The 24213-nt window shown below is 32.7% G+C and overlaps 3 protein-coding genes and 1 long non-coding RNA gene across 11 annotated transcripts; 2 read left to right on the top strand and 2 right to left on the bottom strand.

Moving 5' to 3' along the window:
* Window positions 1–394: 394 nt before the first annotated feature.
* Window positions 395–6324, bottom strand: LOC130673663 (uncharacterized). 2 transcript variants are annotated; one of them, XR_008990926.1, is made up of 4 exons: window positions 6085–6324; window positions 4227–4429; window positions 1316–2456; window positions 395–782 (listed from the first exon to the last, which is right to left on the bottom strand). It is a non-coding gene; the product is annotated as an uncharacterized LOC130673663 (long non-coding RNA). The 2 variants fall into 2 exon arrangements; XR_008990925.1 differs by lacking the exon at window positions 6085–6324 and adding an exon at window positions 4507–4692.
* A 34-nt stretch (window positions 6325–6358) lies between these two features.
* On the top strand, window positions 6359–13911 carry LOC130673656 (MAGUK p55 subfamily member 7). Of its 5 annotated transcripts, none has more exons than XM_057478764.1 (9): window positions 6359–6528; window positions 6623–7069; window positions 8647–8933; window positions 9014–9145; window positions 9453–9479; window positions 9874–10113; window positions 11127–11382; window positions 11577–11882; window positions 12635–13911. In XM_057478764.1, exons 2-9 carry the CDS (start codon window positions 7030–7032, stop codon window positions 13153–13155), a joined length of 1809 nt encoding a protein of 602 aa, XP_057334747.1. In that variant the 5' UTR covers window positions 6359–6528; window positions 6623–7029; the 3' UTR covers window positions 13156–13911. The 5 variants fall into 5 exon arrangements, with proteins under 5 accessions (XP_057334747.1, XP_057334750.1, XP_057334748.1 ...); XM_057478767.1 differs by having other exon boundaries at window positions 11706–11882; XM_057478765.1 differs by having other exon boundaries at window positions 6966–7069.
* Window positions 13912–14109: 198 nt separating this feature from the next.
* LOC130673657 (uncharacterized) lies at window positions 14110–21904 on the top strand. Of its 2 annotated transcripts, none has more exons than XM_057478770.1 (11): window positions 14110–14127; window positions 14548–14621; window positions 16969–17112; window positions 17413–17740; window positions 18449–18781; window positions 18839–19017; window positions 20111–20240; window positions 20308–20448; window positions 20508–20689; window positions 20753–20967; window positions 21034–21904. In XM_057478770.1, the coding sequence occupies exons 2-11, from the start codon at window positions 14586–14588 to the stop codon at window positions 21143–21145; spliced, it is 1800 nt and encodes a 599-aa protein (XP_057334753.1). In that variant the 5' UTR covers window positions 14110–14127; window positions 14548–14585; the 3' UTR covers window positions 21146–21904. The 2 variants fall into 2 exon arrangements, with proteins under 2 accessions (XP_057334753.1, XP_057334752.1); XM_057478769.1 differs by having other exon boundaries at window positions 14113–14127; window positions 16966–17112.
* On the bottom strand, window positions 21460–24127 carry LOC130673661 (dnaJ homolog subfamily C member 22). 2 transcript variants are annotated; one of them, XM_057478774.1, is made up of 6 exons: window positions 23916–24127; window positions 23307–23633; window positions 22577–22724; window positions 22083–22447; window positions 21906–22013; window positions 21460–21807 (listed from the first exon to the last, which is right to left on the bottom strand). In XM_057478774.1, the coding sequence occupies exons 2-6, from the start codon at window positions 23613–23615 to the stop codon at window positions 21601–21603; spliced, it is 1137 nt and encodes a 378-aa protein (XP_057334757.1). In that variant the 5' UTR covers window positions 23616–23633; window positions 23916–24127; the 3' UTR covers window positions 21460–21600. The 2 variants fall into 2 exon arrangements, with proteins under 2 accessions (XP_057334757.1, XP_057334756.1); XM_057478773.1 differs by having other exon boundaries at window positions 23704–24123.
* Between the last annotated feature and the right edge of the window lie 86 nt (window positions 24128–24213).

Here is a 24213-nt window from a genome sequence, read left to right on the forward strand (position 1 = left end):
TCAAGTCAACTGTATATATATATATATATGTCCATGGTCATTCCGCCAACGCTTGTTTTACGTCAGCGAAGACGAGTTAGCGTTGGTAAATATTTAAATCCTGATGGTGTTGCTGATGAGGATAATGATGGAGATGGCGATGATGAAGATTGGGGGTCGAGGTGGCTGATCATTTACCCTCTTAACCCCTGGTTTTAATTTAAACTGCTGTGTAATTTGAATAATAATAATTATGATTTGAGGTTCATTAAATCCTTAAGTATAAGTAAGCGCATGGGATAATTGGTGGATAGGTAGAGCGTAGAGTATCTCCAGCAGCTAGAGCCAGCAGCCAGCAGGAGGATAGAAATAAGTAAAACAGGTATTTATTATTATTGCAGATACTCACGCGGCATCCCCGTGGAGAAGGCGCGAAAGGCGCAAGATTCCCTTTCTCTTTGGGATTGTGAAATCAAACGTTTATTCTATGGCTCTCAAGCTCCGCATCAGCCATCACCACTCGATTTATTATCTATTTATATATATAGGTTTTAAAGTTTTATGTTGACTTTAAACGGTTTAGATTGCTAAAAACAAAGTGCAGATATTTCACATGACCTTCAGCAATTATACGGTAGATATATAGAGGAAGCTCTGGTCTGGGGTTTTCTCATGTAACACCACGGCCAAATGAATAACACCCCGGCATCATGGATAAATACTTATGCTTTTTAAATGTCTCGTTACTCTGCTGCAGAAGCTAACATTTAACCGCATAAGGAAATATCTGATCGGGTTTTAACCTTAAACAAGAGTAACAAACTTCAATAATTATATTTAAATTTATACTAAAATTTACTTCTGCACAGAAAAAAAGGATTTCTTGGCGCAAAAAATTTTTTCTTGTTCTAAGAAAATTTTTACTTGACCCAAGAAATTTTTTGTATTATAAAGTGAAAACAAAACTTTTCTTGGGGTAAGATAAAATTTTCTTGGAGCAAGAAAAAAATTTTTTAGGCGAGAAAAAAATTATTGAGCCAAGAAAAATTTTTATCTTCAATTCATAATACAAAATATTTCTTGCGCCAAGAAATTCTTTTTTTCTGTGTGTAAAAACGATATTTTCTTAAGTAGTAAGTCAATAAAAATTATTGTTTTGTTTACTCCATTTGCGGAGTAGTTTTTTTTTTAAACTCCAGAACTCCGAGTAACGGAGTAAATTCGGATTAAAATAAAGTCCGTAATTTTCCGAATCCACTCCGAATTTTCTCAGAGTATTTATATTTTTTTTTTAGTTTTCGTAAGATCAAGTTTTTGAAAAAAAATTTTTACTCACCCCAGGAAAATTTTAGTCTTCAATTCATAATTCAAAATATTTCTTGCGCCAAATACTTTTTTTCTGTGTACACATCCACACATATACATACATATATATACATATAAATATAAAATAGTTACATGATGGGAAAGCAATTATTGTCGTGAATGTCTTATGACGTAAGACACTTCTGGATCATTGGTATTGATGTATCGGTGGAAATGCCGTGATCACAAAGACTTCGTCAACTCTATTGCTCTCGCTCTGTGTGTATTAATATGCACACATAAAACAGACAATACCCAGGTAAAGGTGGTAAATATATATTATCCAGTAAGTACATATATATATATATTGCATATGAAAAAAAAAAGGTTGGAATAAAAGAGAGAGAGAATGAAGCTTTACTGCATGCGTCGCGTTTAGTAATAAAAGAGTTGATCTCTCTCCCTCTCATAAGTACATATATGTGTAGTTATTCTGCCACCAACGCGTATATTTCCAGGCAAGACTACATAGTACTAGAGACATGGACACACGATCGGCAATAACCATATTTCATCCACGTTTACGGGCCTTCCGTTCCATTTACCCATACGCGAGTTACAGACCCCCCTTGAGCAGCTCCAGTCTTCACTAGTGGTCATACAATAAATCTATATTATTCTCAGTGACGTGACGAATAACGATTTACCTCCATACATATTCATATTCATGTGGATTTTAAAAGGTACTGAGGAAAATTATTATTTACTCCGTTAGCTGTTTGTTCAAAAGGAGGATCGTTAAGAATAAAACCTTGAGAGGGTGGTTGGGGATGAAGCCTGCGCGGTGGAGATGGAACCCCGTTGGTCAGTTGCTGGATGACTTGCTGGAGGCCAAAAGTGCTGGTAAGGATGGAGGTAACTTTGAGTTGTATGTAGTGATATATATTGACGTATATATATGTATGTATATATTGTGTGTCCCCTTGTACGTGGTCTCTTTTCCCCTTTACTCCCTGTACTTCCCTTGCAGAGCGACGCAACTTATGAATGGAAGTAAGAGCTGATTGGTCTGGCGTGTCGGCCAATCGCTTGCCGTGATTCCTCGAGACTGAGACGGTGTAGCAAAGCGGTAACCAAAGGCGCTATGCTAGCCGTTACAATCGTTACTAATGCTGAAAAGAGAGAGAATATTAATTCACGGGTGTCAGATGATAAAGGAGGGAGAGAGAAGGGGAAGATGACGAGACAAAAGGATTACGGAATCAGCTGTCAGACAGACGAATGGTGGTGAGCCGCGTGTTCGCCCCCAGGGAGAGAAGAAATTGCCCTGGTGTCGCGCTATACTCAACAATATATATATTTATATCCGTGAGATTTAATATTATAGTCACTGAGTACTGACTGTTATGTGCACTGGGAACAAAACTGAGACCCGAGACTTTGAGGATCGAGACGTGGAAGAGATTGAGGAAGAAATCCTGCCTGATAATAAATAATAATATATATTTTACATTATATATGTGTTTGTATATACATTTTTTTATTTTATTTGTTTAAGATTCAATCTATTGACTTATTGAGTCTAGGGTCCTTGAGCAATGATCTGATATTGTGATTAAATAGTTCACGATTGTATTTATATATTTATATATATATATGTCATTGTGAAAGAGATTATGGGTGATAAATTGTCGCTGCTGTTTTATAATATCACTATCGAAAATATTTTTAATTTATTGCTGCTGGGTCAGTTATTACGTAATTGCAATTAATCACGAGGGTGTAGATCGATAATTAAATATCGCATGTAAATGTCAAGTTAAAATATTTTTTAAAAAAATATCCAGTCGCAATCCGAGTAATTGATTATTGTAAAAAAAATAGAACACGTGGGAGGGGGGCAAAATGGGGGTTGAAGGCCTCGGGGTATCAGACGTCTGGAAGAACGTCAGCACATAGAAGCGAATAAAAAAAAATCCTCCCCTTCGAGCTCCGTAAGTGCTCCGTTTTGCCCCCCCCCCCCCTATATATTTAAAAATAATTGCGCAAATATATAAATGAGTTCGCGGTATTGAGGGAAAATAAACGCAGGGTTATTGCATTGATATCCGAGTCCATATCATGATTATCATGTAGCTGATGATTAAGAGCGGCGTTTATTTAATGGGGATTGTAATATGGTAATAATGATTACCGCGGGTAGTTTGAGGCTGTAATTAAGTAATCATAGGTGGAAATCTGTCGAAGCTTGTATGTATTTATTATCTATAAAATAAATAATATGATGCATTGAGTCTTTTACTCTGACATTTGCTGTATGTACACAGCATTATAAATATATTGATGAGTGCACTGGTGCAGGCAGATAAAGATAAAACTTTTCGACATATATATGTATGAATAACTAAGAAAGAAGAAAGAAGAAATTAAATTAAATGCCGATGGTAATATTGAGCATCATCAGTGACCCCATTACCTTGACGTGCCCAGCATTTAAATTTTCAGTCCCCTGTCATAAGGACTATTGCCGACTTACCACCAATCTTCCCTGTATTTACCATAAGTTAAAGCGACAATTGTCTCTGAGATTACTATATTGCATTGATATATATATACATATATATGTATAAATATGATAGACTTGTAACGTGTAACATATGAGTTTGCGGCGACGAGCACGCGTTTATTCGCTCATTCCCCTGCAATTTTCGCCATTGCGCAATGTTTGCATTAAAGTACTTACAAATAATAATAATGTGTATTCTATATACTGATGTATATATATGTATATAAATATTAATGTGTATTCATATATGTTTGAAAGCTGATTCAACGTACGAAATGTAAATAACGTATTATTTATAAATTTTAATATTATTTTTAAATTATAAATTATAAATTACTTTGCATTTATCTTGTGGATAACGTAAACTTTTTATTACCTGGATTTTACGTTGTCATGAAATGAGATTAAATAAGCCACGGTAAATATATAATATATAGATATATGTGTATGTAGAGTTGTGTTAAAAGAGATCCATGTTTGAATTAGTATTAAATATTCAACATTCTAGTGTGAAATTAACACATTCCAGTTGTACGGAATTTCAAATTAATTCATCTTTTGAAAATTTTGAATTTTAACCTGGGGAAAAAATATATAAATAAATAAATAACAATTTTTGTATTGGAAATTAAAATTAAATTTATGGTTAGAATTACAATGGAGGCCGTTAAAAAGTAATGGAAAAATTCTAGGGTAAAATAAACATTTTTTAAATGGTGATTTTACATGAATAATTTCGGTTGAAAACGATAATTGTCATGCATTTTTTTACCACAAATTATTAACTTTTTTTTAATGAGTGAATGTAAACTTCTTCAGAAAGAGAATGAACTTCGGAATTCGCCCTAATGATGATTATTTCTAATCTGCGCCTGCGCTGTGAAAAGTGGGGGAATATTTGGGCTTCAGAACACTCAGAGTGGGAATAAAAATCAAAAATACCTGAGGTTCTTTTTCAATGAGAAAATTTTTGCTGACAATTGGCAATTTTTTTAATTTTGAAATAAATGAATATATAAAAAGTACAATACAAATTACGAGTGTGAATGTAACAGACATCAGACAAATTTAAAATTATTAATAAATAGAGTAAATAATTTAAAAAATCAAATTTACAAAAAATTCACTTATTAATTTTTAAAATTTTTTAAATGCGCATTTTTTTTAAACTTAATTTTATTAATTATTTTTTTTATTTACTCTATTTATTAATAATTTTTATTTACTCTATTTATTAATAATTTGAAATTTGTCTGATGTCTGCTACTTTCACACTCATTACAAATTAAAAAATGAGTGTGAGTGTAGCAGACATCAGACAAATTCAAAATTATTAATAAATAGAGTAAACAATTAAAAAAATCAAATTTACAAAAAATGCACTTGTTAATTTAAAACTTTTTTAAATGCGCATTTTTTAAAAATTTAATTTTATTAATTATTTACTCTATTTATTAATAATTTTAAATTCGTTTGATGTCTGCTACATTCACACTCATTACAAATTAAAAAATGAGTGTGAGTGTAGCAGACATCAGACAAATTCAAAATTATTAATAAGTAGAGTAAATAATTAATCAAATTAATTTTTTAAAAAATGCGCATGTAAAAAATTAAAAAATTAATAAGTGCATTTTTTCTAAATATTATTTTTAAATTATTTATAATTTTTAATTTGTCTGGATGTCTGCGACATTCACACTCGTATTAAAAAACCAGTATTTAGATTATTCAAAAATCATTACGCGCGTTTTTTTAAATTCTATTATTTCAATTAATCAATTACTAAATTTTTTTATTTAAAATTTATAAATTGTCTCATGTCTGCTACATTGACACTCATACTTTTTATTATTTTAAATATTTTAATTAAATCTCAGAATTAATTACTGATATTTTATGACACTGAAGTTAGCAAACGTCTGACAGTTTTTGAATTTTTTTAAACACGATTAACTATAAAAAAAAAAAAATATTTTGAAAAATTGCACCTATAGTTTATTAAATTTTTTACGTGTGTATATTTTTAGTTTTTTTTTTTGTGATTTATTTGTTGAAAAAAAAAATCCGAAAATTTGTAACTGTCTGCTGACTTCAGGATCGTGACATTTTGAGATTCGAAACTGAAATTTTCACATTTTTTTTTTCCAGTGATTAGAATAGAATATTTAAATTCTAATATAAAAATTAATGACTAATGAAAAATTATTTAAATAAAAATTTTCCAACTTTACCTCAGAAGTAAAATTGAATCCAAACAAAATATAAATTTTCTCTTATCAATTATCGATAAATAAATCACCGCAGATAACTTAGGAATCACCAACAACAGTTACAATTATTCATAAATAAATAAACAAATGTATGAAAAAAATAAAACAATAAAATTACTGATATCAACTAATTGACAATTACTCATAGACGCAACAATAAGAACAATAAATTCTAACCTCCCAGTCTCGATTCAAATCAGTGTAAATTTCCCCCGCCAGAGCGCAATTGTCAATAATAAAATGGCAGAAATCAGAGTCTATGCACACACACAGTTGATCGTAATTGTTAAATGTGTGTAATCAGTGTTAAGATCAAGTGCCAGAGCTGAATCAATAAATAAAATGAAAATTAAACATGTGAACAAAGTATTTAAATGTTAACCTCAATCAAGATTTAAAAAATAGGTAATTGGCGAATTATCATACAAATTACAATTTAATTAATTTAAATATTTAAATAACAATAATAATAATAATAAATTTTTTTATCTCCACCCAGTCTCCCCGTGTCGAGTGACAGCTTACGTAACAATAATTATTTTCGCAATGATAAGAGACGCGGGACTTTTGTGTTTCTGCGTGTCTGCTAGTTGGCAACTTAAATAATAATAATAATTATTATTGTTATTATTACAATAAGAAAATTCGGAGAAAAGTAAAATAAGTGTTTATTCCAAGAATCAGAAAGCACAGAATCAGTGACCCGGTTGTATTACAAATCAAATGTTGAAGCCGAGTCTTATTTACGTTTAATATAAAATTCAAATTATTTATATCATAATTTAAATTAAAGTCTTTGTAATTTATTCTGGCGGCTATTAAAACACGCAAGATTTTTTTAGTCCGTCTGAAGGAATAATTGACCAGAGCTCCAATCGATCCACCTAGTCTTGCTGTAGACGAGCTATGACAGCAGTCGTCATGGAAAACGTTAATTGGAATCCTGGTGAGTTTATTTTTTAATACTCGATTTTATTTTGAGTTATTAATTGACTTTTAATTCAACTTCTTGACAAATTCACGCGCTGGTAGTACACATTAATTTTAATTACGTGACAATTAATTATAATTTAATTTTTTTTATTAACTACTAATTATTTTTTATTTATTTTACAGTCACAATTAATTAAAAGATAATTAATGCTAATTATTTTTATTTATTTAATTAGGGTAAATTAGTCACTTGTCAGAATTTTCAAAAAGTAACCGCGTAAAAAATTTTTTATTTATTCGAGAATAATTACAACTCATTTAGTCTTGTAATTATTAATTAATTAAGCGGTAATTGGCTCTATTTCTTTGCCTCTTCACTGTCAATAAAAAAAAATATTTTGGAGTACGGATGGAAATTTAATAATTAATTTTACACTAAAGATTTAATTGGAATACAATTAATTAATTACGATCTTGAAGTTAACGGGCAGGTAAAAATTTTTGAATTTTTTTCCAACAATTTAATTTGAAAAAAAAATAAACTAAAAATACGCACATGTAGGAAATTGAAAAAACTACAGCTGCAATTTTTTCAAATATTTTTTTTATGATTTATTGTTATGAAAAAAAATCCAAAAATTATTAGACGTCGGTTAACCAAAGATCCTGAAGTTAGCAGACATTTAAAAATTTTTGAATTTTCATTTTTCAATAAATCAATTGCAAAAAAAATAATTTAAAAATATGCACATGTAGAAAATTTTAAAATCTACAGGTGCAATTTTTTCAAATATTTTTTTTTAATTGTTTTATCGTCTAAAAAAAATCCAAAAATTATTATGTCTGCTAACTTCAGTAACATGATTAACCAGTATCATAGTTAATTAATTAATTTCAATTTCTTTAATAATTAGAAGCAGCACTCGTACAACAAGCGCTCACTAAAAATTAATTTATTAATCCTGTAGTAAAAAAATTTCCAGGAGCCCAGAAAATTAGTCTTGTGTTGACGCTGGTATTCTAGACTTCAATTCCTGGCTGTCTGAAATTTAGAAAAGATTTTGTCTAACATCCCGTCTGCTAAATCGTGGCTTAGTAATATCAAGTTCATTGCCAAATAATTTTGATTCGTACTCATATAAATGTCTATTTATAAACAACCAATTTATCAAAAAATTATCGTATATATTTTTGGTAAAATTTATTAGAAAAATGATTTTTTTTTATAATCACCAATAAAAATTTATACTTACAATAATTATATATAAATCATAAGTTTAAAAATGTTGACGATGTTATTTATACCCGAGGTTTAAAAACAATTTAAGTTGATATATTTATAGATTTTAAAAATATATATTGTAAGTTAAATATTTACAAAAAGTATCAGTCAAAATTTACAACGTAAAAAGTAATAAATATATATATGTATATATTAAGTATATATATTTATATCTCGTAGGTAGATTAATTTATCGATTCGCTCAGCCGCTAGCTGTTCTAATTTAATTTTCTATATTTACATACTAATAACCAGCAATAATTATAATAATAATAATAATAATAATATTTAAATATTGTTATTTACAGCACTATCAACACTTCTCAACTCACTTGAGGAAAACAAGACCGAAATACCCAGTTGTACTGACGAAGAGTTCGGGTTCCTCAGTGAATTACTGCGATCAAAGGAACTAAATGCCCTCGTAAACGTCCACAAAAAAATCCAATCAAATGTCGAGGACGATAAATTTTTTCCCGTGTTGTCAAACTCAATGGACATCGACGTCGAGATTCTAGATATGCTCGCGTCGAAGACACACGGCTCGGAACTTTGTCGCGAGCTGTTTCATTTGCTCCAGAAACCTCACATTCAGGTACTGACTTATCCTAGACCTTACAAATTATCATTATTATTATTATTATTATTATTAATTAACTAATCAATCAAACTTAGGGTCTGCTGTGTACACATGACGCAGTTGCTCAAAAGGATTACTACCCCCGGCTGTCGGAAATTCCCCTAGAAGTCGACGAGGACGAAGAGACAGTCAAGATCGTCCAGCTGGTCAAGTCAGACGAGCCACTGGTACGTCAAAACATCGGTATTTTGTGTACCTGAAAGTATCTAAAGACGAGCCCGCGGCTCATAATTCGGGATTATAGTCGATCTAATAAATGTGTGGAGTGGTACCTTTTAGCTGGACGCCGGTCCACGATCTCCACCTGCATGTGTTTGGTCCTCTTGTCCACTCCACTTATCCTGGCTCCAAAATTCGTCCTCTCCCTTCCTCAGGGCAATAAAAAAAACCCGCGTCCAATTTCGCGACTCATAATCCGCAATATCTATTCCAAGTAATCACGTGTTTTGTTTTATCCTGAAACTTGCCGCGAAGGGCGGTGACGGCGTTGAACCGATCGTGGTAAGTTTTCCCGTGGCTTTAGTTGCATCAGCTGAGCTTTTATAAATATGCTAATATATTGTTATATTTATTATTTCACTGCAGCAGTGAAACACAAAAATTTATTTATTTTTTTTATGTAAATAAGATAATTATTTTTTTGTAATTGTTTATTTTTTTATCTAGACTTAATTTATTGTTGTTTATTTGAATTGCATGACCTGTATGTTGTACGTGATGCTGTAAATAAAGCATTTTTTATTTATTTTATTTTATTGTTTTATTTAACGCATGTGATAGAAATTTTTTTTAGATCCCGATCCTTGATCCTGATTGAGTTAAATAGTTGGTGGTTTTGTTTTATTTTTGTTGATGGGTAATTTATTTAATTTATTTACATTTAAATTGACAATAGGGAGCGACGATAAAGACCTGCGAGATAACAGGGAAGATTGTGATAGCGCGGATAATGCACGGCGGCGCTGCTGATAGGTCTGGATTGATTCACGTCGGAGATGAAGTATGCGAAGTAAATAATATCAGTGTTGAAGGTAAGACACCGAATGACGTGCTCAAGATTCTTCAGAACTCCGAGGGGACTATTACGTTTAAAATAATTCCCGCTGACAGCAAAGGAGGCATCAGAGAGAGCAAAGTAATTTTTAAATATTTACTTAAAATTATGATTATGGGGGATAGCCACTGTGAAATTTCAAAAGAACAAATTTTTTTGTTTTTATTAAATCAAAGTGTATATGTTCAAAAATATGTACCTAGAGTTTTATATGAAAATTCCGAATGTTTTTCAAGTTATAGTCATTTTTGTGACAGCGCGTCAACTAAAAACTTTAAACGCGTTTTTCTCAAAACTACTTTTTTTGAACTGGTGGCATCTGTAATTTGCATAAATATGAACTGACTCGCAACTTTTTTTTTGCCGTATTCGTCTATTCAGTAGCTAAAGTTGCACGTAGGGGATTTTGAAAATTTTGATTTTTAAGATTTTTTAGGGCTGTTTGAATCCAAAAAAATGAGAAAAAATAAAGAAAAAATTTTTAATATGTCGCCATTTTTTTTCAAATCAAAATTTTCAAAATCCCCTATGTGCAACGATAACCACATTCATACAGATTACAACGCCGTTTGGTTTTTTTGTTTCTGATAATCCGTTTTTGAGTTAGAGATGACACCGTGGTGGGGGAAATTTTTTTGTTGCTCCACAAAAATGCTTATAACTTTGTAACAACATGATATTTTTTAATGAAAATTTATGAGAATTATCTTCAATGTATACTTTATAAAACAAAAAAAATCCGATCCCCAAATTCCTTTATTATTCCAGTCAAAAAAATTCCCGAAAATCACCTATTTTTTCGATCCTCACAGTGGCTATCCCCCTCATTACACTAAAAAATCGGAGTATGTTCGGAGTAATTACGGATTTTATTTAAATTCGAATTCACTATGGAGTAAATCGGAATTTTTTTTTTTCAGAGTGATCTGGATTTTTTTAAATCCGCATTCACTCCGATTTGAAGTTTTAACATTAAAATAAACTCCCCTTCGGAGTGAATTTTACCCCAAGGGAATTAAATAAATCCACAGTCATCTGCTCCGCATTCACTCCGCAAATTTTTTACAGTCTATTATAATTATATTGTATTTTAGGTACGAGTAAGAGCTCATTTTTCATACAAAGCAGCAGATGATCCTTACATACCGTGCAAGGAAGCCGGCTTGGACTTCAACAAAGGCGATGTCCTGCACATAGTCAGTCAGGACGACGCTTACTGGTGGCAAGCCCGTCGTGAAGGTGACAGAAATATGCGGGCTGGATTAATTCCCAGCCGCGCGCTTCAGGAGCGACGTATAATCCTAGAGCGACAGCAGAAGGATAAGACTGATGATGAAGAAGATGACTTGAGTAAGGAACCAATGCTTCAAGCTCGATGCTTGCTTTTTATGCTTAACTTAAATAAAGGACAGTACTTTTTTTTTTTTTTTTTTCAATTAAGATAAAAATAAAAAATAAAATAAAATGAGTTGCATGACGCTGGGAGTTTATCCTACTAACAAAACTCGGTAGCTATAATATGCTGACCTAACCCGCTCGGTTAGGCTTGTGTTCTGTTCCAGTGCCTTTGCCTACATTGTGCCCCCGTCCCAGTACCTCTTCATTACACGCTTCGCCTACAAAGTGCAATTTACAAGGAATAAAAACTAAAAAAATAATGTATGACGCTGCAGAGAACGATGACTTTGATCGCGAAGAGATACCGACTTACGAAGAAGTTGCTAAGTTGTATCCAAGACCTGGACTCTATCGCCCGGTGGTGCTTATCGGACCCCCTGGAGTCGGTAGAAATGAATTGAAGCGACGGCTCATGGCCACTGATCCAGATAAATACAAGACTCCAGTTCCATGTAAGCAATTAATTACCTGATAATTTTAAAAAATGATAATAATAATTCGCGTACCAAATGCCAAAAGGGCGTATAATTTTTTCTTGTGCCAATCGTTTTGAAAACATGTTCTAAGCCTAAAAATGAAAAAAAAATTTCCAAAGCCAAAAGGGCGTATGTCTCAAGTTATACGCCCTTGTGGCTTTAGGGAATTGAAAATTTAGTGATCTAAAGCCAAAAAGGCGTATAATTTTTTTTGGTAGTAGTCGACTTTTAATTGTATTTAAAGTTTAAAAATAAGATTGAATATTTCAAATTTAAAATATTTTATTATTAAACTAGTAAAACTAGAAACAAATTATATTTAATTTAACATTTTATAAAGATAATAATTAAAATTTTTCAAAATTAAAAGAGAAGAGAAACAACTTATATTTAATTATAATTTTTTAAAAATTTATTTGTTTACTTGATAATACGGAATTTCTATTCGAAATTTCGAAAAATTTTGATTTTTTTTTATACGCCCTTTTGGCTTTAGACCGACAATTTCCTAAAGCCAAAAGGGCGTATATCTTAAGATACGCCCTTTTGGCGTTAGTACGTCAAAAAATTTTTTTTTGCAGATCTTTACGTTTCGAGCGATTCTAACAAGAATGGCAAAAAAAAATTTTTTTATACGCCCTTTTGGCATGGAATCCTATCTAATTGCTGTAATACGCCCTTTTGGCATTTGGCACGCGAATTATTATTATTATTTATTTAATTTACAGACACATCAAGACCACCAAGACCTGGAGAAGTCGACGGCAAAGAGTACTACTTTGTAACCCGGGAACAAATGGAACAAGACATCGAGTCGGGAAAGTTTATCGAGTACGGAGAATACAAAGGAAATCTTTACGGCACAAATGGCGAGAGTGTCAGCTCGCTGATAAACGCCGGGTTCGTCTGTCTCCTCAGTCCTCATTACCAGGCACTGAAGATGCTCCGCACCCCGCAGTCGAAGCCCTACGTCATCTACATAAAGCCCCCGCGGTTTGAAATTTTAAAGGAGACGAGAAATGAAGCCCGCGCTCGGTCGACTTTCGACGAATTAAACTCCCGCGGGTTCACCGACGACGAATTCAATGAAATAATTCACAGCGCAGCACGCATCGAGTTTCTCTACTCGCATCTCTTCGACGAGGTGATTGTCAACGGGGATCTGGCAATCGCATTCGAGCAGCTCGTCACCGCAATCCACAGGGTCGAGTCTGAGCCGCTCTGGGTACCGGCTTCCTGGGTCCAGTAAATTTAAATTTAAATTTAAATTTAAATTGTTAAAGAAGCCGATTCCGCGGGCATTTTCCACTAGTTTAGTTTGTTAACAAGTGAATCACCACCTCCGTCATCAACACTTGAGTACCTTCGTCATAATCTTCCATTACTTGCTCATCATCAAGTCTAATAAAAGTATAAATAATAATAATAATAATAAATAATAATAATACCGCTAGCATTATGATAAAGATTTAATAAAATATAAAGTTTTGTCATTATCCCCAGGATAATTCCTCACTGCCAGGAGAATAATATCTCTAATTAAATCTTGTGGTGATCACGATTATTATTCACATGTTAATTAATTAATAATTATATTAATTCAACTATAAATTAACTGTAAAAAAAAACAATTGTATAGAAATTTAAATAATAATGATAATGATAATAATTAATTCCTTATTCATTAATAATTATTAATTATGGTAATTAAATTTGAGAGATAAATAAGCGGTAATTGTTGTTAATTGTTGCCAAATAATTATTATAAATAAATAAATAAATGAATTGACGATACAATTGATAAATATAATTAAATATATTAATAAATTGTTCAATTATATTTTCCACTCGGCTATTTTCCACAATTAAATTTATTTAAACTAGAAATTAAAATAAAAACGCTGATAGTTAATTGTAATTATCATTAATCAGAGATTTAAATTAATTGTCGTTGGTTAGATTACTCCGATGTATCTTGTCGTTAATAAAAAAAATCATTTTAAAATTAATGTCTGTTTATTTTTTTTAGCGCGCCCGGATTATTTCACTGGCCCGTCAATTCCCAAAGCCGCGAGTGTCGCGTTTAATTTTTCGAGGGCACTAAGACTCCGAAATAGAACGCGAACGCTCTCCACGCGATCTAGCTCACTAGCGATAGACATTTAAAAAAAAAATGTCATTTTTAAATAAAATTACTCGGTAATTAAATCATCAATTAAAAGTGAGTAAAAAATTTTTTACTTTCGTAAGTTAAAATAAAAAAATGAACTTTTAATTTAATTTAAAAATTTATATAAACGTTTTGTCGATGAAACCTTGACACAAATTTTCAAAATTTACAAACGAGTCGTTAAACTTTAAAAATTTCCACTAGTTAAATTAAACATCAAACTCGGCCGCGATCGGTGGGTTTAAAAATTAAAATAAAAGTTTTAAAACCGATCGATCTTCGGCAGATCTCTAAAGTGGATCTCGGTCTTGCAGTAGCGCATCGCATCGGTAATTAAAGTAATGCGGCGCGATAATCCTCATAAAATGTGAGATTATTTTCCAGGTAGAGGTATCACCGCCTCGCACCTGGACACGATCCGCGCTTGCGTGCTCCGGGGGATAGTTTACAAAATTTTTTAAATTTTTCCAGTAGACAGTAGGACGTACGAGGGTGAGCATCTGCGGGATATGGTTTTGAACCTCGTCGACTCCGCTGACTCCAAGGTAACTCTTTCCTACTTTTCCAAAAATTATTTTGTAATCAGCTGACATGTGCGCGTGTATATATAAAAAAAAAAAAAATTTAATTACTAATGTTAAAAATTTACGTAAATTTTTACGCTGCTGTTATTTATAAATAAACCGAACGATGACGATAGACAGTTCCCTCTCCATTAAGTTGCTTTACTTAACTCAATATATCTATTCTAATCTATTCTCTTTGTCATTTGATTAAAAAGCCTACGTGTACATCCTCGAGAAACTCAGCGCGGTGATAAATTTTGTAGTCTATAGGTCAAGTATTTAATTCTCTCTTAAATTTTATTTTAAAAATATTTTATTCAAATCATCTTGACTTTTGCTCCAGAATCGATAACATTTTTAATTTTAAACGAAAAAAAAAAAATTAATATTCAAATAAGACAACTCTAAATTAAATTCCTCTCTTTCAGAAATGGGTCGAATTAATCCAAAAAATTATTTACGGATTCAAAATTAAAATTTTGTCGAATTTTTGACAAATATTTTATACATGAAATTAATAAAACTCCTGTAGCTCGCGAACGATGGACTTTAGGCCTTGAACTGAAAGGACCTTTTTTGTAGAGAATAAAATTTCCAAAAAAAAACATTCTTTGCATTTTTACTGTAAATTTTGTTTTTTAGTCAATATCAAGTAAAAACCAAAATTGTCATTAAAAAAACGACTTTCGGAACCAATAGAAAAAAAATCATTAGAGTTACAGTAAAATTACTGAGGAAACTTTCAAAGAGCATTAAATTGCCTACAAAATCGCGCCAATGGCGGACCGATAACTTGAAATGCGGCTGAGCTCTAGAGAATTTAAAAAAAAAATTTTGATTTTCTACGCGATTTGAATGGAAAAACTTGAAAATCAAAATAAAAATATTAGAAATAAAATTGAGGAAATTTTAGGGAATTTATTTCGTAATATATATGAATATTTAGCTGTCATATTAATTAATTCATGTATTTATTATTTATTACCATGGATAGTTATAATTAACTCAGAGATCATGAATTAATTTCCCGTTGATCTGCAAGTATAAGCCCGGCCTTGAACACGAAAGGTAGTTTACTCGTTACCTATATACTTAATATATATCAGTATATATGTACATGTAGGTATGTACACAATTGAGCACTCGAGAATATTATCTTTCACTTGGAGCTGTTATGTTACACCCTCGCAGTCTCTAGGGGAAAGTCAAGCCCCCGTCTGTGTTTGCTGGGGTAATAAATGAAATTAATAAGTTCCAATAAAAAAATTATATGACTATTATGTTGATGTTTGCTATAAATAAACAAAAGCTACTTGCTTCAATGTTTTAAAGAGATTTTAATTAAATTTACCGACACGTTCCAGTGCTCCATCAACCCGCGGCTCAATCAACGTCTCGGGGAAATCACGCACGGTATCTAATCATCCAACGCTTCCGTACTACAAAACTCTTGACCTCTTTCTTCCTAAAATTAAATACCCGACAAGATGCACATAAGACTGATAGAAAATTAAATATAGAATTTTTATTTTAAAAATAATAGTTAATTAAATTTTAAAAAACTGCGGACTGGTTTTTTATTGTTGGAATTTTTTTGTTCAAATCGATATTGCAGGGAAACTATTGGTCGTAGAGAAAAAAGTTTCAAATAAAAAATGTTTGCCTCTTTATATAGAACAAAAAAGTACTCATATATTTTTTTGATATTTTAATTAGTTTTCCAGATAATTGCGATTTAATAAATAATTACCAAAAGCAGCGCGCGCATATTTTCAATGACTAATTTATTAAATCGCAATTATCTGGAAAACTAATAAAAATATTGAAAAAATACACAAGTACATTTTTGTTCTACATAAAGAGACGAACATTTTTTATTTAAAACTTTTTTCCCTACGACCAATAGTTTCTTCACAATAACAACTACTCCAATAAAATAATCCGAGTGTCATTAATTTCGAACGACCGACGTCACATTTTATTAAAAATAAAATAAAAATCAAGACTTGGACATCTTACGTGTATCTGGTAACCCAAAATTAAAAATAACTTTTTTTTGCGTTTCTTAGTTAATATTTATAACCAAAATTATCCATAGTTACATAAATCTTACACGCATGTGCGATAGATCTCTGACATTTGAATTTCCCATTGCCCAGTATCCAGTACCCAATTCAGTCATTACTTATTACTCACCAGTAATTTAAATAATGCCTTGACAATAAAGTTAAACGTGATTTATCTCACACAATACAATCCAACAACAATAATAATAAAATAAAGAATATCTAGTAGAGTATGACCATGAATTGTTTGCCGTCAGCAGCAGCAGTTGATGATGGAAACAAGTACGACGACCGGACGAAGATGGAATTCGTCGGGGATAACGCATCACCGGGAGAGTATTATAAACGTGGGTGCCTCGAGTGGCAAAAGATTCCCCACTTATGTCGAGCCCACCACTCATCAAGTGAGTATGAGTATGAGCATGAGTATGTAAAGTAAAAGCTAAAGCAATGCAAACCAAAGCACTTGTTTAACTCTATCTCTTACTTCTGTCCGTACATTTACAATTAGCCTTAATATTATTATTATTATTACATTAGTGTATACATCGTACGATAGACTTTTGACTCTCTTTAGTTGTCGAGTCAGCGTCAGAATCAGAATCAGTTTAAACGTCAGCGGTTTATGATACGGCCGACTATTTATCAACATTATCTTAAATTTAATCAGATAAAATATATATTTATTTACTGGACAATTGCAGAAAATAAATCGCATTATTGAAGAGCACAAGACTAAATCTTCGAGTGAACGCGCCAAGTCTTTGTCGTCCTCGTCTTCTTCAAATCTGACGAATTATATCGTCGCGTCGAGAGGTGAACTGTCACGGGGGTTTTTTAAGATACCGGAAAATTGTCGAAATAATTTTGTGCTGACGGAGAGACGAAAAAGTTCGGTCAGCGAGTTGGTGAACGGACGGGAAGATTTGAGCAGAGCGAGGATCAGTTCCAAGGGAAATTGGGATCGGAGGCGCGAGGACAGATCAAGTTCTAGGTCGAGAAGTGTCAAGAATAAATCCGCTGCAAAAGACGGTGAGTAAATTATTTTTTTTTAAATTTCCCGCCTTGAAAATTTGAAATTTAAATAAAAGGGAAGTTTTTGGTTTCGGTGAGATTTTGGAAAATTGAGTTTTCGTCAGATGTCGACGTTCTGAGGTCTTAAGAAACTTTTTAAACTCTTTTCAGACGGACGTGTGTGTGCGTGTGTGCAATTTTTGCCATACGATATCTTCGGAAAAATTAAACGAATTAAATTTTCATTGCGACAACTAAAAATTATCATCGAGACTTAAAACTGATGAGATTTTCAAGTCAATCGGCCAAATTTCCGAATTCTTTGAAAAATTTTAAGAAAAAAAAAAATTTTGTTTTTGTTACATAACTCGTAGCCGCTTGATCGATTTCACTTCAAAATTTAATCAAGAGCTCAAAAATTTACGGATAATAATTTTTTCGAGCTCGAAATCAGCGGGAAGTTTTTGGATTCACCCGCAGGGTCAAGCGTTTTTTCGATTTTTTTTATTTGATAAAGTTGTTTGTTGATATTATTATCGCGTAAAGATAATTTTAAATGCTGGTTTAATATTTAATATTTTAAAAAACAATATTTATTGCCAAGTGAAATATACAAAGTGTGTGTGGTCTATTTCCTTAATGTTGACGCCAGGGGTATATTTAGTTGGGTCAGGGACGGGCGTTATTGATATGACGTATGCTATTTGTTGTATAAAAATGTTTCAGGATTGGGAGCTATTCCACCTGGCAAATTACCCACCGATGGAATACTAAAGCAATCAAATAATTTTGTTTATAAATCCACTGACAAGGAAGTTTTGCGGGCGCTTAAAAAAAGTACGCCCAGTCGAGTGGTTAAATCGACGAGTTACCAAACCCTCAGTACATCCGATTTTAAAAAAGACCCACGGATTAATTTCAATAATAATAACAGTAACTCGCGATTGGTTAAAAAATCCGTGTCTTTTAGTTCGGACACGAGTTTCGTCGCCAAACGGTTGCCTGCGCGCAAACCTGCAGTCCATGAAGCCAAAGTTTACCACAAAGGTGTCCTGAGAGGTAAAGAAAAAAAAATTTTGTTAGTTTTGATTAATTAATAATTTTAATTGGTTTTAGACATTAAAAATTTTGACCAGCCAAAAAAAAAAGTGAGGGAAATAAAGGAGAATATGAACCAGTTGCTACTGAAAGCCGCGCGCGACGCAGATGAACTCGCGCTCAGTGACACGATCTCCAGGATACAGAGGTCCAGCAGCGAACCCATTGACGTTAATTTGAGAGACGCTAGTGGCAGGGTAATTATTTTTAAATCTGATGACAGCGTTTGCGCAAATTTGATTTTAAAATTACGCGGGATTGTGAAAAAGTCAAAAGGCGATTTGGGATTTTTATTAATCCTCGCGTGTAAATGGATGGAGTATCAATCGATACGCAAATTCTTTCAGTTTCGCTGTTACTGGTAATGTAACTGCTGGTGTTGCACGCGATCATTTTTTTTTTACGTCAGTGTTTTTAAAATTCGTTATAAATTCCCGGGAAAAAGAATAATTTGAATTTACGGAAATCTAAATCTGGCATGAGACGTAAATCTATTAAGATCTACATAAATCTTTACCTAAAGAAAATTTGAAAATTCAAAATTTTTAAAAAATTGAGGCCTTAAAAAAAATCAAAATTTCAAATCCAGAAAAATTTGTGTAAATCAGAATAAATTTGAAATTAATAAAAATCAGTCAGATTTTGAATCAAAATAATTTTTTTTGAAATTAATACGGATTTGAGTTTTCGAATGAAATTTATCACTTGAATTCAGTTTTATTTAATCGAAATAAGTATTTTTAGATAGACTATACATATGTATGTTGTATATTATTCTGTAATGATGATGATAATTATATACGTAGACTGTAAAATTTGAATCGTGAAATTGTACACATGCCCGTCCAGACGTTTAACGATCTTTCGTTTCAAAAACACTCTTTGAGAATAAAACGTAATAGCGTACCGATAAGTTTATAAACAATCCGTTTGTTATTAAAACAATCACCGGGTTTCATTTGAAAGCTACTTAATTGCTATTTTTTATTTTTTTTGTCAGTTGATTTCCTAAAAGTCTCGATCCTTTGGAATGTTGAAGACCTTGACCGTACGATTCCGTAAACTGTAAAGCAATCCCACTAACCCCGATGTCGCTGATTTATTTGTAATATGTAAAAACAAATAGTCAATAACTTTAAACATTTTTTTATTCATACCAGCGTAAGATTTATTTTAGTTAATTTTTTTAAACCTTCGCGGGAATATTTTACGTGTAAAAGAAATTTCAGATTAAATTGAACTGATGGAGAGTTCGTAGGTGTAAATAAATAAATATATATATATGTACAGACGGTGATAAGTTACCTGGCTGGTAATGGTGCAGCTGAAGTGTTGGAGACGGTGCTGAATTTTCCTGGTGCAGAGGTCGATGCTGCAGACAATGAAGGGAACACGGCGCTGCACTTTGCCGCTCAAGCCGGTAGTTAATTAAAAAATTTATCATATAAATGAACTTTACAAATAAATATATATTTTTACTGCGACAGGACAAGCCGAGTGTCTGAATATTTTGCTGCAGAAGAGCACGAGCGTCGAGTTGGACGCCCGCAACATTTTAGGATTCACTCCGCTGATGAAAGCCGCGCTCCAAGGACGAACCAAGTGCGCGAAAATTCTCCTATTTGCTGGTTGGTAGGAACATAAATTAAAAACACCAGCTGATGTTAATCATGAGATTTATCACCAGGAGCCAACCCAACTCTGAGAGACCACGGGCGAGGGTTAAAAGCCGAGCAGTGGGCGAGATTTTGCGGGCGACATGTGTGCGCTGACGTTATCGAGCGGTTCACTAGGCATCGATTGATGGAAAAGACTTCCTGTCGCTGGGGAAGCGAACCAGAGCTCGCGGCAAAGGTTCTCCAAGGAAAGGTAGACCTTGAACTCAGTTATAAATATTTTATCCACATATTTTATTTACATATTTACCTGCAGGTCCTGCCGGTTCCATTTACTCCAGTGCCGGTGGCATCGTCCGGATTTAAATCAAAACTCAAGCGCGTCTTCCGCAATGTCGGGGCAGACAAAAGTTTCTCGTTGGTTTCCCAGCTCACCAATGCCGCTCTGTGTGCCAGCACACCCGCGTTACCTAAACCTGGTGACGCTCCAGTTAAAAATCTTATCAGGCCGCTTAATATTCCTCAGCTCAGGTATAATTTTAACTGGCAATTAAAAGTCTTTGATAAAAATTATTATTATTTTTATTTTAATTACAGAGTGACGTTAGTCGCGCCTATAGACATAATCGACAAGTGCGAGGTAAATTACACGGAAAAACTTGAAGGTACGACAAAAAAACCACCGCGTTTAAAAAAAAAGACAAAGTAGCATCAGTTTAGATCGTCGTCATTAATAAATTGCTGTGGTTTTCACGGGACACCGGTACTGGATGACAAGAGTGTAAGTTTCCCAGTTTTGGATGCTCGCTGGACGAGCAACAAGACGCGACGATTATTTCAAAAATAATCAATCAGTTCGCCGGGTAAGAAAACTTTTCTCTTCTCCGACGACTGACCAACGAAATCACTGATCACATCCGCGCTCACTTTTTTAATTGCCTCCATGTACCTACGCCGCGGTAATTAAAATTTTAAAATCACGGTCGTGGCGGTTCGTTATAAATCACAAATAAAAATAACTAATTTATAATATTAAATATTTATAAATTATATTTGATTATAAAATATAGATGCGCTAAGCGCAGAGTCAAAGACTCGGTGATAGACTGATGGAAAGACAATGATTGCAATAAATAAATAATAAATATATAATGTATATTAAAATCATCCATTGCGACGATTTTTACGTTGTCGTCGATTTTTTTTGCTCGATAAAATTTCGTACGCCTGCTGGATCTCCATAAATCTGTCCTGCGCAGCTTTACGCTCTTCGTCCGAACCTTTTACTTTGTCAGGATGATGTTCTTTGGATAACATCCGCCATTTAGTTGTGATCTCACTCTCTGATGCTGTTTGAGATAAACCGAGGACCTGAAATAATTATAAATAAATATAAATATAAATACATATATATATATTTACTACATTTAAAAATTATAAATATTTATAATAAATTATTTTCTACATACTTTGTATGCATTCATTTCCCCGCGTAAATCTGACATGTCTATCAATTGTTGCCACGTGGCCCAGAATCCCTGATTTTTTATTTGCTCCCACGTTGCCCATAACGTCGTCTAGCAAAAAAAATTAATTAATTAATTAATTAAGTAAATAAATAAATAAATAAATAAAAAATAAATTACTTTCAAGTCCAGCCACATGGGCGAGGTAAAGAAATGTTTGACAGCTTCAGATAATTTTATTTCCTCTCCGTCGCTGTCAGTGACGACGGCATTGAAGTAGAAGTAACTCGTCCACAGAGCGAGGTAGAGAGTGACAGCGAGAGTTAACCCGAGGAACCGTTTGCCAGCTGATTTTTTTTCCCGCGGCTTGAGTCTCCACTCCTTGCTGAAGGTGTCGAACACCAGGGCGTCCACTACGACCATCAGACTCAGCCAGGTGCTGTCGTCCCCGATGTAGTAGAGGCTCGGGTACATCAAATACGAGCATACCAACGTAGGCCACAGGGATCCTTGCTCTCGGCCGATGTTTCCTATTACCCACACACCTGGAATTGTGTCAACTCATTAATTACTCGCTGCATGTATGCGTTATTAATATTTATCGCGCTATCGCAGTAGATAACGAGTGCTGGAGACCTTGAAGATTTTTTAAAATAAACAACGGGCATATTTACCTAGAGCAACTGCTAGCGGTACCAAGATCATCAGATGACGTAAGTTCATTCCGTATATTTCGTCTTGGGGTATTGCCATCCATAATAATAAACCCCATAAGTATCCGACTATAAGTGCGCCGATAAATCTCACTGTTGAAAACGTCGGCTGTAAATTTAAATAAATATTTATTTTATTACTTTTTATTTATGCGAGAACTTACAATACATCGGATGTTTTTTTTATGTACAAAAAAAAAATACTAAGTGTTTTTACTCTCGATTTTTAAATTTGAAAATTTTTAATTTTTATCTCAAGCTTTTATTTATTTTACAATTTTTAAGACTTGGAATTTTAAGAAATTTTATGATACTGAAGTTAGCAGACGTCTAATAATTTTTGGATTTTTTTTTAGACGATAAAACATAAAAAAAAAAAATATTTGAAAAAATTGCACCCGTAGTTTTTAAAATTTTCTACATGTTCATATTTTTAGTTTTTGTTTTTACAATTGATTTGTTGAAATATGAAAATTCAAAAATTTTTAAATGTCTGCTAACTTCAGGATCATGAAATTTTTATTTTTAATTTAAAAAAAAAAATTAATTGATAAAAATTCAAAAATTTTTACTAAAAAATCGCGGGTAAAAAATTAATTTAAAAAAATATATTATGCTCTCTAATATTTCTATATATAAGTAATTGTTTATTTAAACTAGTAGTAAATCTAAGTATGTAAGCAAATAATACCTTCTTGTGGTGTCTCACTGACAGCTTAAACCGTTCGACGAAATGAGGATGATCATTAGCGTCATCGACGTACGTAGAAATTTTAAACAAATCTCTGAGCCAACCGATACCGAAGTATCCTCCTAAAGTTGAAAACCATATGAAAGCATGCGCATCTCTTCCAAGATAAAGATGATGTGCTCCAAATATCCCGCCAAACACCCACCAGAAATAAGCCCAGTACTTGGACTTCAATTTTCTCTCCGCAATTATCGGAGCGGTTCCATTTGCCTTCGGCTTCTGTTCCTTTCTGTTGTTCGTCAGTTCCATTTTAACTTTGCACTCAAACTAAAATTAAAACAATCAGGATTCAAATATCAAATCCAATAAAATGTACAGCAATAAAAATTTTTATTACGTTTTAAAATTGCATGAAATAAAAAGACCGTCACTGACTTTCAGCAGCAAGTTCCAAAAATTTTACAAAAACTGTCAGCACGTAAATAAAAACCGACACGTAGACGATCTAGTCACCGGTCATCATTTGACTAGAGCCCGTTAATTCAACCGACAATTATTATATATATTGTCGATATTTTTATGATAAGTATTAAACTATATATAGTTTACCTCAGGCAATTTTGTATGACTCGTGTCCACGTTGCTGCCTGTAGACTGCGGACCCACGTCACAGTTTTACGTTACCTGAAGAATAACGGGATCATAAACCTGACGTGGTTCTCATGCGATTGTTGATCCCTCTCCACTCTCTTCTCTTCTTTATACTCTTCAGTTATTTATTTAAAAGCATATTTACCTCGATCTTGACCATGATTATTTCAAAATCTAGGTCAATCATTTTAAACAATCGAAGTCTTCAATTTTATTGCAATTAATTAATCACCCGGTTTGCAGACAATTAAAAATT

The sequence above is a fragment of the Microplitis mediator genome, chromosome 8, assembly GCF_029852145.1.
Source record: "Microplitis mediator isolate UGA2020A chromosome 8, iyMicMedi2.1, whole genome shotgun sequence".
NCBI lineage: Eukaryota > Metazoa > Arthropoda > Insecta > Hymenoptera > Braconidae > Microplitis > Microplitis mediator.